Source organism: Pseudorca crassidens, chromosome 2 (genome assembly GCF_039906515.1).
Source record: "Pseudorca crassidens isolate mPseCra1 chromosome 2, mPseCra1.hap1, whole genome shotgun sequence".
NCBI classification, from domain to species: Eukaryota; Metazoa; Chordata; class Mammalia; order Artiodactyla; family Delphinidae; genus Pseudorca; species Pseudorca crassidens.
The window spans coordinates 81,021,457-81,036,932 of NC_090297.1; the positions used below are offsets into that span (position 1 = coordinate 81,021,457).

A 15,476-nucleotide genomic window follows, 5' to 3' on the forward strand; every position below is an offset into this window, starting at 1 on the left:
GTTGATAAACTTTTACTTATGTATATGCCCATGTAACTACCATCTGGATCAAGATACAGAATGCTTCCAACACCCCAGGAGGCTTCCTTGTATCCCTTCTTCTCTGAGTGATAACCCTACATTCCCTCAAAGGTAGCCACTACTCTGACATCTATCACCATAAAATAGTATTGCCTGTTCTCAGACTTAATATAAAGAAACATGTGGTATGTACTCATTTGTGTCTGGCCCCTGTTACTCGACATTATGTTTGTGAGATTCATCTACGTTGGCATGTATAGCAGTTGTTCACTCTTTTTCAGTGCCATGTTGTATTCCACTATGTGAACATATCAAAATTTAACTATCCATTATAATGTTAAAGGCTTTCTGGGTTGTCTCCAGCCTACTGCATATAAGGCTGCTAGAAACATTCTTAAATATGTTTTTTTGGTGAATATAAGCACTCATTTCTCTTGAATATAATTGCTGGGTCATTGTGTTAAGCTCTAGTAAATTGCCAAGCCATTTTCCAAAGTGCTGTAACATAAGCTCTTTAATTTTTGCAAGAAAACTTTTGCCTTACCTTCTGCCAGGTTGGTCGTTAAAGCAAATTAATGGTCCCTTAACGGATCACACTGATTAAATTCATTCCAGGTTCTTATTAGAAAATACAACATTGAATTTTCAGCTGTCCAATCACATTAGCGAAGACATGGAATGTAAACTGGTGGTAGAAGTAAACTGGTGGTAGAAGTGTAAATCGGTAAAAGCACTTTTGAAAATGGTTTGGCAGTATTTACTAAAGTTGACCATCTATCTACATACCCTACACCTAAAATAATCACAGATTACAGTTTGCTTGGGACAAACTATTTTCATTCTCAAAAGTGGCCTGGTTTGAACGATAAATAATAAGTCACCCAGCAATTCCATTCTTAAGTATATGAACAATAGAAATAAATATAATACACTAAAAAAATTTATAACAGGGTTCATAGCAATTTTATTCATAATAACCCCAAATGGAAATAACAGTAGAATGAGTAAATAAGTTATGGTATAGTCATATAATTGACACAATAGAGTGACAAAAATGAGTGAACAATTACTGCTACATGGAATAACATAAATCTCACAGTACTGAGCAAAGGAAGCCAAACACAAAATAATCCATTCTGTATGATTTCATTAGTATAAGGTTAAAAACTAGGCAGTGAGTGGAAGAGTGACAAGGAGACTTTTGAAATGCTGGCAAGGTTCTAGTTCTTGACCTTGGTGGAAGGTTAAATGGGCATGTTCATTTTTGTGATAATTCATCAAGCTGGACACTTAGGATTTATGCATTTTTCTGTATATATCTTACACTTAAATTAAAATGTCTATTATTAAATAAAAGTCCAAGAACTAATTATTTTAACTGTTAGATTGAATCATATGATATTGCCATTTTTGTAAGTGAAAGTCAAGTATCAGCAATTTCATTTGGCTTAATTAACCTAATTTTTGGTTATTTTTGTATTATATATATTCATACAAACTGCCTCAAAATCTTTAGGGAACAAGGAGGGGTATAAATCTAAAAAGAAACATTATCCACCATGCATATTAAGTTTCTTAGTTTCAATTATTTGTTTAGTTGTATCCCAAGACTAGGTGATCAATAAAGCCTCAAATATGCTTCCAAATTTATCTGTAGCTTGACCATTTTGATAATAAATTAGTTACATTCACCAGAACAAAACCCCCAAATAATCCTGTAACAAAAAAATCAAAATTGCTTCTTTTATTTTTGAAAGTATTTTGTTTGTTTTCCAGTATTATTTTGATATTAATACTTTAAAATATTAGCATTTTTACAAACCATTTTTATAACTTTTATAACATTTTAAATAAATCAACAGGCATAAATATATTCACACATACCTTAATATTGTAGTGATTCACACACACATGTATATTTGACTTTTTATTATTATTACTATTATTATTATTATTGGCCGTGCTGCACAGGCATGACGGATCTTAGTTCCCTGACCAGGAATCCAACCCGCACCCCCTCTAGTAGAAGCATGGAGTCTTTACCACTGGGCCGCCAGGGAAGTCCCTGAGTTTATATTAATAGATATGTTTTTTCCAAATGATATGATTTAACACTGGAATTAAATATTTAAAATCAGTACTGTCTGGAAAAATATGGAATGGTTGGTTGCTGTACATATATTTTACCTCTTGTTAGCGCCTGATGATGGGGATTATTTCTTAATCATTTTTGTATCCTAGAACTTAGCATTCTGACTTGACCAGAGTAGGCACCTAAGAATGTTGAAGAACTACACTGAAAAGACAGCAGGATTCTTGAAAAAACCCTGGGGTACTGATTATTCATCCTGTCCTTTTAAATGCTGAATGAGAATACTAATAAGCAGACAGATGAAAGTGCTAATATACAAAATCCAAATAATGTACTGTTTCTTACCTGATGTGGATTGCTTCATCATGTTATGCATTAAGAGACAGAGTAAAAAAAAAGTAAAAACATGTAGAATTTATTTAAATAATACTTAAGACATTCTGATATACTCATTACAACTTAAAAAGTTAACAAAATCTTAACCTCTCACTATCAACAAAGAGTTTGGACTTAAGGATTTCTCTGCATGTATTAAGCAATGCTGACCTAAGAAAGCATTTAGTAATTAGAAAAGGAAAGTGATAAGCTAAGATATTATACAACTTATAAAGAATAAAGCACAAAATGCACTATAGGTAATAAGAAAACAGGAAACTGTCATGTTCATAGTCTGATGAACGTAGGTTTTGACAGGAAACAGCAGAGTTTCTAACTGTATGACAGTAAAAGTACAAACACTAAAAAAGAGTATTAAAAACTATTACAGTTGTTTCACAGAAAAAATTATATTAAAATTTTAAAGCAAGGAAAACCTGCAGGGGTGAATATTCTGAAGCCCCAAGGGACTTCATAATCATTAAGGATATAGAAGTATTTTCTGTAATATTTCCTTAGTCTACTTCATTCGCTAAACAACTAAAGGTTAAGATAGAAGTTTCTTTCGTAAAACAGAGAAGTGTGATAGTTTTAGAGACATACAGCTTTTAAATATAACTTCTTAATAAATAACAGGAAAATCTGTCCTAAGAAAACTTGATCATTTGGGCTAGTGACCATGTAAACAGAGGACACAACATGTTCTCTACGTGTTTGCTTTCTTTCTGCACATTATAGAACAGTGGTAACTTGAAAAATGTTAGTTGATTTTATAGTTGATTTTAAAGAGACACAACAGGTTATTCTCCCTCCATTTTCAACATGTAGAGGTAACAGAATTAATAATGAACACTTATATTTATATGATGCTTTACAGTTAAAACTGCTTCCATGTGTATTATTTCAAGTTAAAAATTTTTCCCAGTGTGTATGCTTGGAAGTTGAATTGTGCAGGCAACTACTACTTTCTGAGATTCAGAAGAATAATAAGAAGGACTGCACTGAGTATTTTGAAAGACAATCAATCCACAACAAAGTGGAAAAAAGTCATCCACACACCAAAAAAACCCCTAACCAAATGAACTTTGATCGCTACTAGACAGGGTTTAAACCATTGAAGTGAGTCATGTGATACCAAGTGAACTGCAAAACAGTTGCAGTAAGTTTCCAAGACTGAGTCATATCAGATTATAAAAGCTCCTATTTGTACATTTGGGTTTGTATAATCAATCTTTGTAAAACACAGAGCTATAGCTTTTAAAGCTAAACGTAACATTTCTATAAGTGATTTTATATATATATATATATATATATATATATATATATATATATATAGGCAGATGTACATAAAGTCCAATAACATAGATTTGTGCTTCTAAGTTATAAAGGCTTTACTCTTTTTTCCCAAAGTTTAATCAGTGATTTTGTTGGATTCCTTACAGAATAATTTTAATAGTTTTCCTTATTTTCAAAATTTAAAATAAATGTCAATGGGAAATAATACACTACATTTATTCTCAATTATACACACAACAAAGATTAAAACTAGCGATAATGTGCCCGTCTGGGTAGCTCAGCTGGTGCTGGGGACAGAGGTCGGCTCCCACCCTCTGCCCGCGAGCTCGGGCACAGCGGGCAGCCCGCCCGGCCTCCCACGGGCTGAGGGGGTGACACTCCCAGCTTTAGGTCCAGAAGAGAGTGGCATTCAGAACACAGGTCACTCGTTCAGACAACAGAGCTAGTGTAGACCAAGTCCTAAGTGTGACAGGGAATGACCTAGGAAACTTTGGGTTTTTGAAGTCAATTCTTAATGTTCTATATTGTTAGTATCTTGAAAATTTGTTAAATGTTGAAAGCCTTATTACTATTTTCAGATCCTTTCAATAAACAGGCTTGTTTAAAAACAAAAACACCCAAAAAACTAGCGATAAACATAAACAGCCAAAATTCAGTAATTACCTACAGTAATTAAAAATCAGATTAAGTTTAAAAATTCAAGAATTTTATTGAAATAATATAAAATAGACAATGCTGAAAATGTATTTGGTTTTAATATATGTAAATCATTTTTTAAAAACTGATAAAACACTTAAAATTTTAAAAATATATAGATTCTATGTTAAATGTATAAAATGCAATAGTTAAAACCTACATTATTAGAAGCAAAGAAAAAAAGTACATACCCACATTAATAAGTGAAAAAGGAGAAAAGTAAGGTTTGGAACTGAAGAAATTTATACTGTGCATTTGTTACCAGAGAAGGAGAGAGGGGGAAGAAATAAAAGTCATTTACAAAGAACTCTTAATCTTTCTGTAGCACATACTTAGATTTATCCAGTACACTTGGGCAAACAAAATGAAACTGCCATTGCCCTCTTCCTGGCAGCTGACACATCTTGATAAAATTGAAACCATTAACATTATTTAGAAGGTACTCTAATGTCAATGGTGATGAGGTTAGGAATATATGAGGTTCTATGTAAATTTATGACCAATTACAGGAAATAAATCACTTCACACTTGTTTCACTCTGAACTTTTAAAGCTACATCAAAGTACCACGTACATTTCATATGATTTAACCTTTAGCTGGAGCACTGAAAAAAATTCAAACCTTTAGCAAAACATCCTCATAAAAACGAAGCATTTCTTTTCTATCTGGATTGAATTCTTAAGAGGAATTATTCTTCTCTAAAACTAAATCATGGGTTTTATCAGTCCATCCAATCAGCCAAATTTTGAATCATTTATCTGATAAGGGATTAGTGTCTAGAATATATAAAGAATTCTTACAACTCAATTATAAAAAGACTACCCAGTTTGAACTGGGCAAAGGGTCTGAGTAGATATTTCTCTAAAGAAGATATAAATGGCCAATAAACATAGGGAAAGACGCTCAATGTCATAAACCATCAGGAGAATACAAATCAAAACCAAAATGATATGACATTTACACTTACTAGGATAGCTATAAAAAAAGAGAGAGAATAACAAGTATTGGCAAAGATGTGAAGAAACTAGAACCCTCATAAACAGCCAGTGGGAATATACAATGGTACAGCTTCTTTGGAAAACAGTATGGCAGTTCCTCAAATGGTTAAGCATAGAGTTACCACATGACCCAGCAATTTCATTACTAAGTATACATTCAATACAAATGAAAATATGCTCACAAAGAAACCTGTACATAAATGCTTGCAGCAGCATTATTTATAATAGCCCCAAAGTGGGAACAACCCAAATGTCCATCAACTGATGCACAGATATAAATTATGGTATATCCATATGAAGGAATATTATTAGGCAATAAGAAGGAATGAATGAAGTACTGATACATGCTACTATTTACATGGATGAACTTTGAAAACATTATGCTAAGTACCAGAAACCAGTCACAGATGACCACATATTGTATAATTCCATTAAATGAAATGTCCAGAATAGGGAAATCAATAGGGACAGAAGGTAGATTAGTGTTTGCCTAGAGCTGGGGGACGGGAACTTGGGGGAAATGAGGAGTGACTGCTAATGGGAATGTGATTAATTTTTGAGTGATAAAAATGTTCTGAAATTTATTGTGGTGATGACTGCACAACTGTGAATATATAAAAAACTACTGGATTGCACATTTTAAATGGGTGAACTGTACTGTATGTGAATTAAAGCTCAAAAAAGCTGTTATATATATATAAATGTATTAAATATCTACATCTATATATATATTTACATATATATCAGACAGCCATTTTGTGGATATGTTTTCAATGGAGATATTGCCAGACTGAAAAGAAATAATTTTCTATTTAGGAAATGCAGAAATTTTAATTGATTAAAAAAATTCACCAACAATATTAACATTTAACATCTAGTTTTTTCTCAACAGAAAAAGAAATGATGGCTACCTTCTACAGTTTCATTTTAAACAGGCAGAAAATATTTGCAATAAAATGTTTACTCCTTTAGACTGAAGTTAAAGGAGATGAATGCATTTATAGTTATTTACTTTCTTCAGAAACTAAAACTCCTGATGGAAAAATAATTTTAAATATATACTATATATATATATATATATATATATACACATATATGGCTACACACCCACACTATTTTATCACTGAACACAAAATAAGCTTTCAAACAGACAAGGTTAGTATCCCTTTCTTCCTCATTCGGAGGTGCTCACAGGCTGCTTAGTTAAGATTGGGTACTTGCAAACCACATGACCTCACGAATGCTATCTTATCCTATCACAGGTTCCTCACACTGACCACAACAACTTAAATCAGACAGGCAGGAAAGGAGCACTGAGTCTTTGACAAGTATTATTGGTATGACATTTTCAGCTGTTCAGCTTGTGGGGAGTGAAAATCTGATTATCTCACGTCCAACTGCATCTGTGAGATATGGTCCATGAAAAGCACATGATTTACTGCACTAAAGACTTCCAACCACAATGTAAAATTTTTAGTTTTTGTAAATCAGAGAGAGTTAGCTATTCATCTTTTATCGATTTTCCTTTAATCGACACAGTAAATTTATGGAGCACATTTTCAAATGTGCTAGTTTGTGCCTAGTTTGAAAAACTGTCAATACTATGTTACTGTTTCTTTTTTTTTTTTTTCTGCGGTACGCGGGCCTCTCACTGTTGTGGCCTCTCCCGTTGCAGAGCACAGGCTCCGGGCGCGCAGGCTCAGTGGCCATGGCTCATGGGCCCAGCCGCTCCGCGGCACGTGGGATCTTCCTGGACCGGGGCACAAACCCGTGTCCCCTGCATTGGCAGGCTGACTCTCAACCACTGTGCCACCAGGGAAGCCCTGTTACTGTTTCTTTTAAAAACTAGCATTTTAAAATTGAATTACGTGATGCAAAAAAAAAAAAAAAAGTTTTTAAAAATGACTGACTATATTTCAAAATCTTAGTGTAGTTGAAGAAACTGGACTAATACTTAAGAATACAGCACTAAAAAACAAGTGTGAAGTACTGGATAGCTTGGTGAATAATAGCACAAGAATACCTAAATTAGATTGAAAAGATTCAAATTGGCTCTGAAATGCATCATTTGAACCAAGGCCTTAAAAGGAAAATAACTCATAACATAATCAAGGAAGAAGATTGTATTTTATGGATTTCCTCTTGTTTGATTAAGAAAGCTTTACCCTCAGCCATCAGATCAATCTCTACAAATGATTTCTTCACTACCACACACTAAAAACAGACTGATCAGGGGAAGGCTCTCTCTGGTTTCAGAGGTGTCCCTCTTTACTGATTTCCCTCCTACTTTTTTAGCTGTTCCTTCCTTACTTGCTCTCTACTTGCCTCCAAACCTTTGCATATGATGGCTTCTCTACCTGAAATATCCTTCTACTTTCCTTTTCCTGGTTATCTTCTATTCTTCCTTCAATACAGAGTTTAGGCAGCCCCACGCCCAGATGCTTCCTCACGTTTCTGGGCCGTGGTACCATACGGTTCTACCACAGCACTGCCCATACTGACTGGCTCTCCCTACCAGTCTGAATTCCTTAACAATTGGGACTATGACTTTTCTACACCTAGCACAGGACTGGGATGGAAAGGACTTTAAAGATCATTTAGTATAACTGTTTTGGGATGTAGAAACTGAGGGAAAGCCTGAGGCATGCCTGGGAGCTAAAAGATGTCCAAATGTTCACTGAATGAATGTATGAAGTAAATTGGCATCCTAAGGTCACACAGTTAATCAGTGGCAGAACTAGGCCTACAATCCAGGATGACAGTTTCTCAACCACCTGCAGTAAGACGGAGAGCAAAGACACAAAATTCAGAAACAAAACTAAACTTATCAAATGAAAAAACCCAAAGAACAACAAACAAAATCCGGAAATGCTATTAAGAACCTGATAAATTGCATGGATATTTATTTTTCCCCTCTTCTCTATTTTATGAATGTGTTTAGCAGTAGTGACATGATAGTGAAGGAGAAAGTAAGAGGTGAAGAGTAGGGATAATCAGCTTTCAAATAAATGAAGGAAATTAAAAAACTGAATACTGAAGTCTTGAAACCTGAGTATATGAGTAAATTCACTGGATTTAAAAATCATAGCTCATTTTGGTTGCCCCATATCAGGTTGAATGAAATCTTCAAGCACACCTTATTAGTATCATTCTAAATGTCAACAAGGAATACCGTAGTCATGCTAAAACCTTAGTGGCATCATACATATGATTGAAATGGCTTTAGGCATTTATATCTTATTTTCCTCATGTCTTAGATCTAAGAGTATACTATTAGATGGCCTCTTCGTGGGAAGGCTGAAAGCAAGTCTCTTCCACCCCTGTTGAATTAAATCTGTTTAAGAACTGCTGTAAGTAACTATAAAAACTGTCACTCTAGGCTTTATAGTTAGCTCCATTTCCTTTAAAAAAATGCTTATTATCATCTACCTTTATATCTCATAACCCAAGTGGTATTTGACATGCAGTTTCCCTTGAAGTGGTTTCTTGTGAGGTATGTTTCCAATCTAATAGTCATAAGAGTAATTGTTGGGACCATTTATTAAGCAATTTACAGATCAGTACAGTTGTCCCTCAGTGTCCAAGGGAGATTGGTTCCAGGACCCTGTGGATACCAAAATCCACAGATGCTCAAGTCCCTCATAGAAAATGGTGTAGTATTTGCATATAACCTGTGCACATCCTCCTGTATAATTTAAGTAATCTCTAAATTAGTTATAATACCTAATACAATGTAAATGCTATGTAAATAGTTGTAAATACAATGTAAATACTATGTAAATAGTTGCATGTGTGACAAATTCAGGTTTTGCTTTTTGAAACTTTCTGGAATATTTCTTTTTCGAATATTTTCAATCTGAGGTTGGCGGGATCCACGGATATGGAACCCGCGGATGGTGAGGGCCGACTATACTAATAAACACTGTTTCACTACCTTACATTTGAAAATCCAGCTATACTCATTTGATGTAAAGTACTATTAGTGCCAGAAAATGCAAAAATGCTCAAAGACTAATGGGTTTGTAAAGAAAAAAAAAGATACTGAAGCTAGCCTTAAAAGAGCTCCCACTGGTCAAATTCAGGACAATCTGAACACCATGAGAACTAACTGAATCCATCAGTTTATGGTACTGCGTCAGGACTTTTGAAAGACTCTAAGAAATATAAGGCTGAATAAGACAACTTTTGCCATCAAGGAATGCACAGCTTAGCTTGCCCTGGAGCATCAAGGACAGTATAACAGCCACTAATTAAAATAAATGAAATTAAGTGCTGTGTTTGCTCCCATTTCTGAACTATCAAGTATTATCAGTACAACCACATAGTCTTTATCAAATTAACTGTTCTGCTTCTTCCCATCAGACTGTAAATTCCTTGAGAGAAGGACTACACTGTACTTCCTATAGTGTCTGGCACAATATCAGAAAAAATTCCACCTGACACAGCTTAATATCCAAGTCTGACTTTACACTTCTAACGGGTTCTGTTCCTTGGCCAATGTGATATTATCTCTTGAGGATATTTACTTGGTCCTTAATTCTGAGTACTTGGTCCTTAATTCAGATCTAAAACCCTAGTTCTAGATTGCTTCTGTATTCTCTAAATTGGCTGCTCACCCAGAGTTTATCCTAGAAATCTCATTACAAACCCTTCTAGAGGCATGTCCTACTTCAGTCAATATTCCTAAGAGTCTTCTTTCCTTGGTATCTCATCTTTTCTATGTTCTAATTTCTTTTCCTGCCTTGTTTTCTTTTTTTCTTTAATTTATATTGGAATATAGTTGATTTACAATGTTGTGTTAGTTTTAGGTGTACAGCAAATTGTTTTATATTTTTAATTTTTCTTTCCTAAGTGATTTCATTATCTCACTCTCTCCTACCAGACCTTTTTTTTCATATTCTCATGATTCAACTCCAATTCCTTAATGAAATTACCATCATTAGAAACACATTTTTCATTGACAAATTAAAAAATCTCTTTTTACCTACAGTAGGAACAGGATACACAGATGCATGTAATTAGGTAGAAAACACTCTTTTTATGAATGTAACATAAAACTAGAAAATGGTCTAAAAGTCTTGAATAAAAGTAAGGTATCCTGTGTGAGATTATTACAGATTTCTTTATATGAATGTGGTATTTCTTTTTGGAGGCAAAGAATGAATGGAAAGACATATATCCCTGGAGATTAAAAGAAAAATTAATCTAGAAACAATTGCTGGAAGTTTGGTCACCAGTTAAATATCAAACTCATATATATATATATTTTTTTCTATATATGTATCTCTGAAAATCATATATATATGATTTTCAGATTATTTTCCATTATAGGTTATTACAAGATATTGAGTATAGCTCCCTGTGCTATACAGTAGATCCCTGTTGTTACCTAGTGTATATATAGTAATGTGTATATGTTAATTCCAAACTCCTAATTTCTCTCCCCCTTTCCCCTTTGGTAACCGTAAGTTTGTTTTCTATGTCTGTGAGTCTATTTCTGTTTTGTAAGTAAGTTCATTTGTATCATTTTTTAAGATTCCACATATAAGTGATATCATATATTTGTCTTTCTCTAAATAACAGACTCTTGAAACAGAATGTATTGAATAGCTAAGCTAACTTACATCCTTGAGTAAGCTTGTATTTCTTAAATAATATGTATATATAAAATTGGGTTGACTATTTTTACCTGGTTTCTAGAAATGTCAGATTTGGCTAAAAAATCTCAGTTGCCTCTGTTTTCAGAAAATCATCTAATATTTAAAATTTAAGATTTTAGTGGTAACCACTGGAAACTGAAGCAGAATCTGAAGGGTCAAGTCCCCAGTCTCAGATCAAATAAAAGTTCAGATCCTGAAGCTGAAGGAAAAGTAAAGAATACTAAGTGAGAGTAGATTTCTACTATCTAGACACTGGGTTCTCATCTGAGAGAGGTAGTTAATTTTAATTCAATTAAACATCTATGAAACTCCTACTCTATCTACCATGAGACAGCTAAATTGGTCGGCAGGACTGGTAGGGAAGTGGGATGTAGTAAATCAGAGGCCAGAGCTCCTGGGCAGTAGTTCCGTCTCTGCCACCAAAGAGCTGTGCAACTTTGGGTAAGTCCCTTTAAGTCTTGGGCCCTCAGCTTCCTCATTTACCAAGTGAAAAACTAGATAAACTTTAAGAACATGCCTGGTTTAAAAAAAACGTAAATCTGAAATCTCAGCTTTAAGTCTTTTACATAGTGATATTATTCCAGACATAAAATATTGTACAATAATTTTTTTAATCTTATGACTTCAAATAAGATAAGCTGCTTACCGAAGATAAAATGGAACATATAAGAGAAACAGGAGTAATAACACTCATTTAAAGAAGTCATTAAGAATCAATTTTTTTTATCAGTAAATGGAGGTTGTAAGATTAAAAACCAGTGCTAAACGTTTCATTCAAGGGCCTTAAACCAATTTTCATAGGAGTACAATTATAATCTTTCATTATCTACTACATAGGACCTTTTTTTGGGGCAGCAGAGAAAAAGAATTTACTTGCACTGAGGCTTGTGTGAGCTCCTGCATGGTACTTCACATTGTTCTAACTAGAGAAAGAACAAGTTGAAGGAAATAATTTCTTTTATTAAGAAGCTTCTACACTGAGAAACCTAGCACTTTTCACTGTAAAAACATACATGAAGGCTTAAAATTCCACATTTTGAAAAATTTCTTAAACAATAACCTTAAAATTAAACTTCAATTATCAGGGCTTCCCTGGTGGCACAGTGGTTAAGAATCCGCCTGCCAATGCAGGGGACACAGGTTCAAGCCCTGGTCCGGGAAGATCCCACATGCCGTGGAGCAACTAAGCCTGTGTGACACAAGTACTGAGCCTGCGTTCTAGAGCCCACGAGCCACAACTACTGAGCCCATGTGCCACAACTACTGAAGCCCACGTGCCTAGAGCCCATGCTCCTTAACAAGAGAAGCGACCACAATGAGAAGCCCGCGCACTGCAGTGAACAGTAGCCCCTGCTTGCCACAACTAGAGAAAGCCCACACGCAGCAACAAAGACCCAGTGCAGCCAAAAATAAATAAATTAAAAAGTAGTTGTATTTCTAGAAAAGATAATTCAATTATCAACAGCCAACCGTACAAACAGAAAACACTATTTTTGATTCTTATTTCTGCCTCCAGATACAGATTGTTGTTATCAAAGCTGTTTGTAAGAATGTAAATTCTATTCTAGGTTACCACTCTGTAAACTAGGTAATATACTCAGAGCTTTGCAAGATTTAAAAGGAAACAAACACTGGTAGAAACAGTAGCATAGAATAAGCATCCAGTTAAGAAAACAAAACCAAAATCATTCAGTTGGACAAAAAGAGGAAAAAATAGCTGTCAATACCTAGAGAGCCAAATGACTAAGTTCTTTTCTACCTTTATTCTGGTTTTAATGCCTAGATGAAAATCAATGTTTATTGAGTCTTTAAAAAGCTTCTTCTTCTTCTTTTTTTTTTTAATTCAAGTTCAAGTGGTTTTATTAACTATTTTTAAACTGAAAAATACAGGGAAGAAAAAAAGACTCAAACAGTACCAAAGGGTCACCTGTCATTTGACTCTTAAAGATCCTTATTTCAAAAATTCTAGTTTGATAACAAAATGAGTATACATATTAAGAATGTTTAGGACATTAAAAATACATTTTGGTAGATATTTAATTAAATCCATAGCTCAGGTATACATAAACAGAGTTATCAGAATTTAAAAACTTAAATATTACATGTATAAATATTTCCTAAGCCAAACTGCAGTAAGGGCTTTGTTTAGATTTCTTTTTATTTACTCAAACTCCTAATTTCATACTTGGCTAGAAGAAAAAAAAGAAGATTCTAGTGACATACGACAACTTAACTTAAAAAACCTGCCTCCCCAACAAAGGAGACAGGAAGACAGAAGATCTTTTGGAAACCAGCACAATGTCTATCCTTCGAGAGAAAGTTGGTTCCACTTACCCCGATTGTACGTTGTTTAGAGCATCCTGTAATAGTTCTTTTTTTTTTTTTTTGTCCTGAAATAGCTAACAGTTCTCTAATTTCTTCAAGAAGGAGGTGTTAGTAATCGTTCAGTGACAGACCATAGATCGATCCTTCTCAAGTTCTTTCATAAATCATCCACCGTTTTCTGATAAATGGTAAAAAATGATGACGAAACCTCTTTACATAAATTCACTCTTCAGATGGATCAGGGAAGTTTAAAAATCTAATTAAAACAACTATGCTGAAATGCTTCTTTCTTGAAAGTCTCCTTTTGGGGAGTTCCAATATCTTCACACTTCCCAGTTCCCCTCCTATCCCACTGGTGGTTTTAGCCTCCTTTGCTGGCTCTCTTGACCTTAAAGGTCAGGAGCCCACAAACTTGCTCCTGGACCTCCTTCTCTTTATCTACGAATGCCATTTATATGCCAATGACTAGTAAACCTATTTTTCGCCCTGACCTCTTTTTTAGAACCTCATACTCACATACCCATTGTCTACCTGCTATTTTCATTTTAATGTTTAACAGGAATCTCAATCTTAACATAAACAAAACAAAGCTTTGGATCTACCCTTCCCTAACCTCAGTAAGTGGCACCAACCATTCACTCAACTATGAAGCCAAAAATCTCTGGAGTCACTGACTGCACTCTCATGTCCCTCATACAATCCATCTGCAAATTCTCTGCCTCTAAAACATATCTCTAATACATCCACGTTGCTAAGATTTCCACTTCTGCCATCCTTCTAAGTCACCTTTGCTCTTACCTTGACTATTTTAACAGCCTTCTAATGAGCTTCCCTATTTCCATTCTTACTTTCCTACAATCAATTCACCACATAGCAGGCAGGGCAAATCAAATCACATCACTCTTTGCTTAAATCCATTCCCACTCAACCAAGAATAAAATTCAAATGATTTTTCCTGGCTTACAAAACACTGTATATGATTTGACTCTGTCTTCCTCTCTAATCTTACCTCATACCATTTTTTCCTGCCCTGTGCTACACTCCAGCCACATTAGTATGGTTTCTCAAAAAGTCCACTTCATTTTTGTCTAGGGTCTTTGTGCTAGTTGTTTCTTCTGCCAGGCATGATCTTTCCAATGTTTTTCGCACATCAGGAAGCTTCTTAGCATTCCTATCACAACTTATATGTTATGTTATCAGCAAAGCCTTTCACAATCATTTCTTCATTAAAAACGTTTTCATGGAGTAACTACCACATGCCAGTATTGTTCTGGATGCTGGGGGGAAGGTACCCAATCTTATTAGTAATTAGGGAAATACACATTAAAACCATAATGAGAATCCTCTTCACAGTCAGTGACTAAAATTAGATAAAGACTGACAATCCTACATGCTGATGAGGATGCAGAACAATAGAAACTATCTTTACCGCTCATGGGAGTATAAGTAACAGCAATGTTCTTAAAAGGCCAAAATGGAAGTAATTCAAATATTCACGAACAGAATAGATAAATTGTGGTATATTTATACAAAGAAAAGTTACACAGCAATGAGAATGAATAACCTACAGCTACATTTAAAAATAACATGGTTAAACTGCACAAACAACTTTGAGCAAAAGAAGACACCAAAGAATATATACCATAAGAAGCCATTTATATAAAATTCAAAAACTTAAATCTACTGTATTAGAAGCTGATATTGTGGTTATTTTTGAGGAGGAGGGAGTAAGGAGAGGTTGTGAAAGAATATGAATGGAGCTCTGGGGTCTATTTCTTGGACCTGGATGGTGGTTACATGGGTGTGATTACTGTGATAATTTACTGAGCAACAAACTTGTCACCTGGGCACTTTTCTGTAAGTTTTACTTCTATAGAAAAGTTTTAAAACAGTTTGTGTTCTTTAGACTGTTCAGTTTTTATGATTATGAACCCACACTATTACAGAATGTTAAGGATAATAGCTGATGGACTCATACTAGAAGGTCTTTATGAAAAGAGCCACGAAGAAACT

The 15,476-nt window shown here is 34.4% G+C and overlaps 1 protein-coding gene across 8 annotated transcripts in view; it reads right to left on the bottom strand.

Moving 5' to 3' along the window:
- EVI5 (ecotropic viral integration site 5) overlaps window positions 1-15,476 on the bottom strand; it is a 214,386-nt gene that overhangs the window by 10,699 nt on the left and 188,211 nt on the right. The window contains exon 20 of one of the 8 annotated variants that reach the window (XM_067726949.1): window positions 2,459-2,471. The exons of the other annotated variants lie outside the window; for them this stretch is intronic. Within the exon in view, the coding sequence (XP_067583050.1) occupies window positions 2,459-2,471 (13 nt within the window). The remainder of the gene's footprint in view (window positions 1-2,458; window positions 2,472-15,476) is intronic. 8 annotated transcript variants of the gene reach the window in all.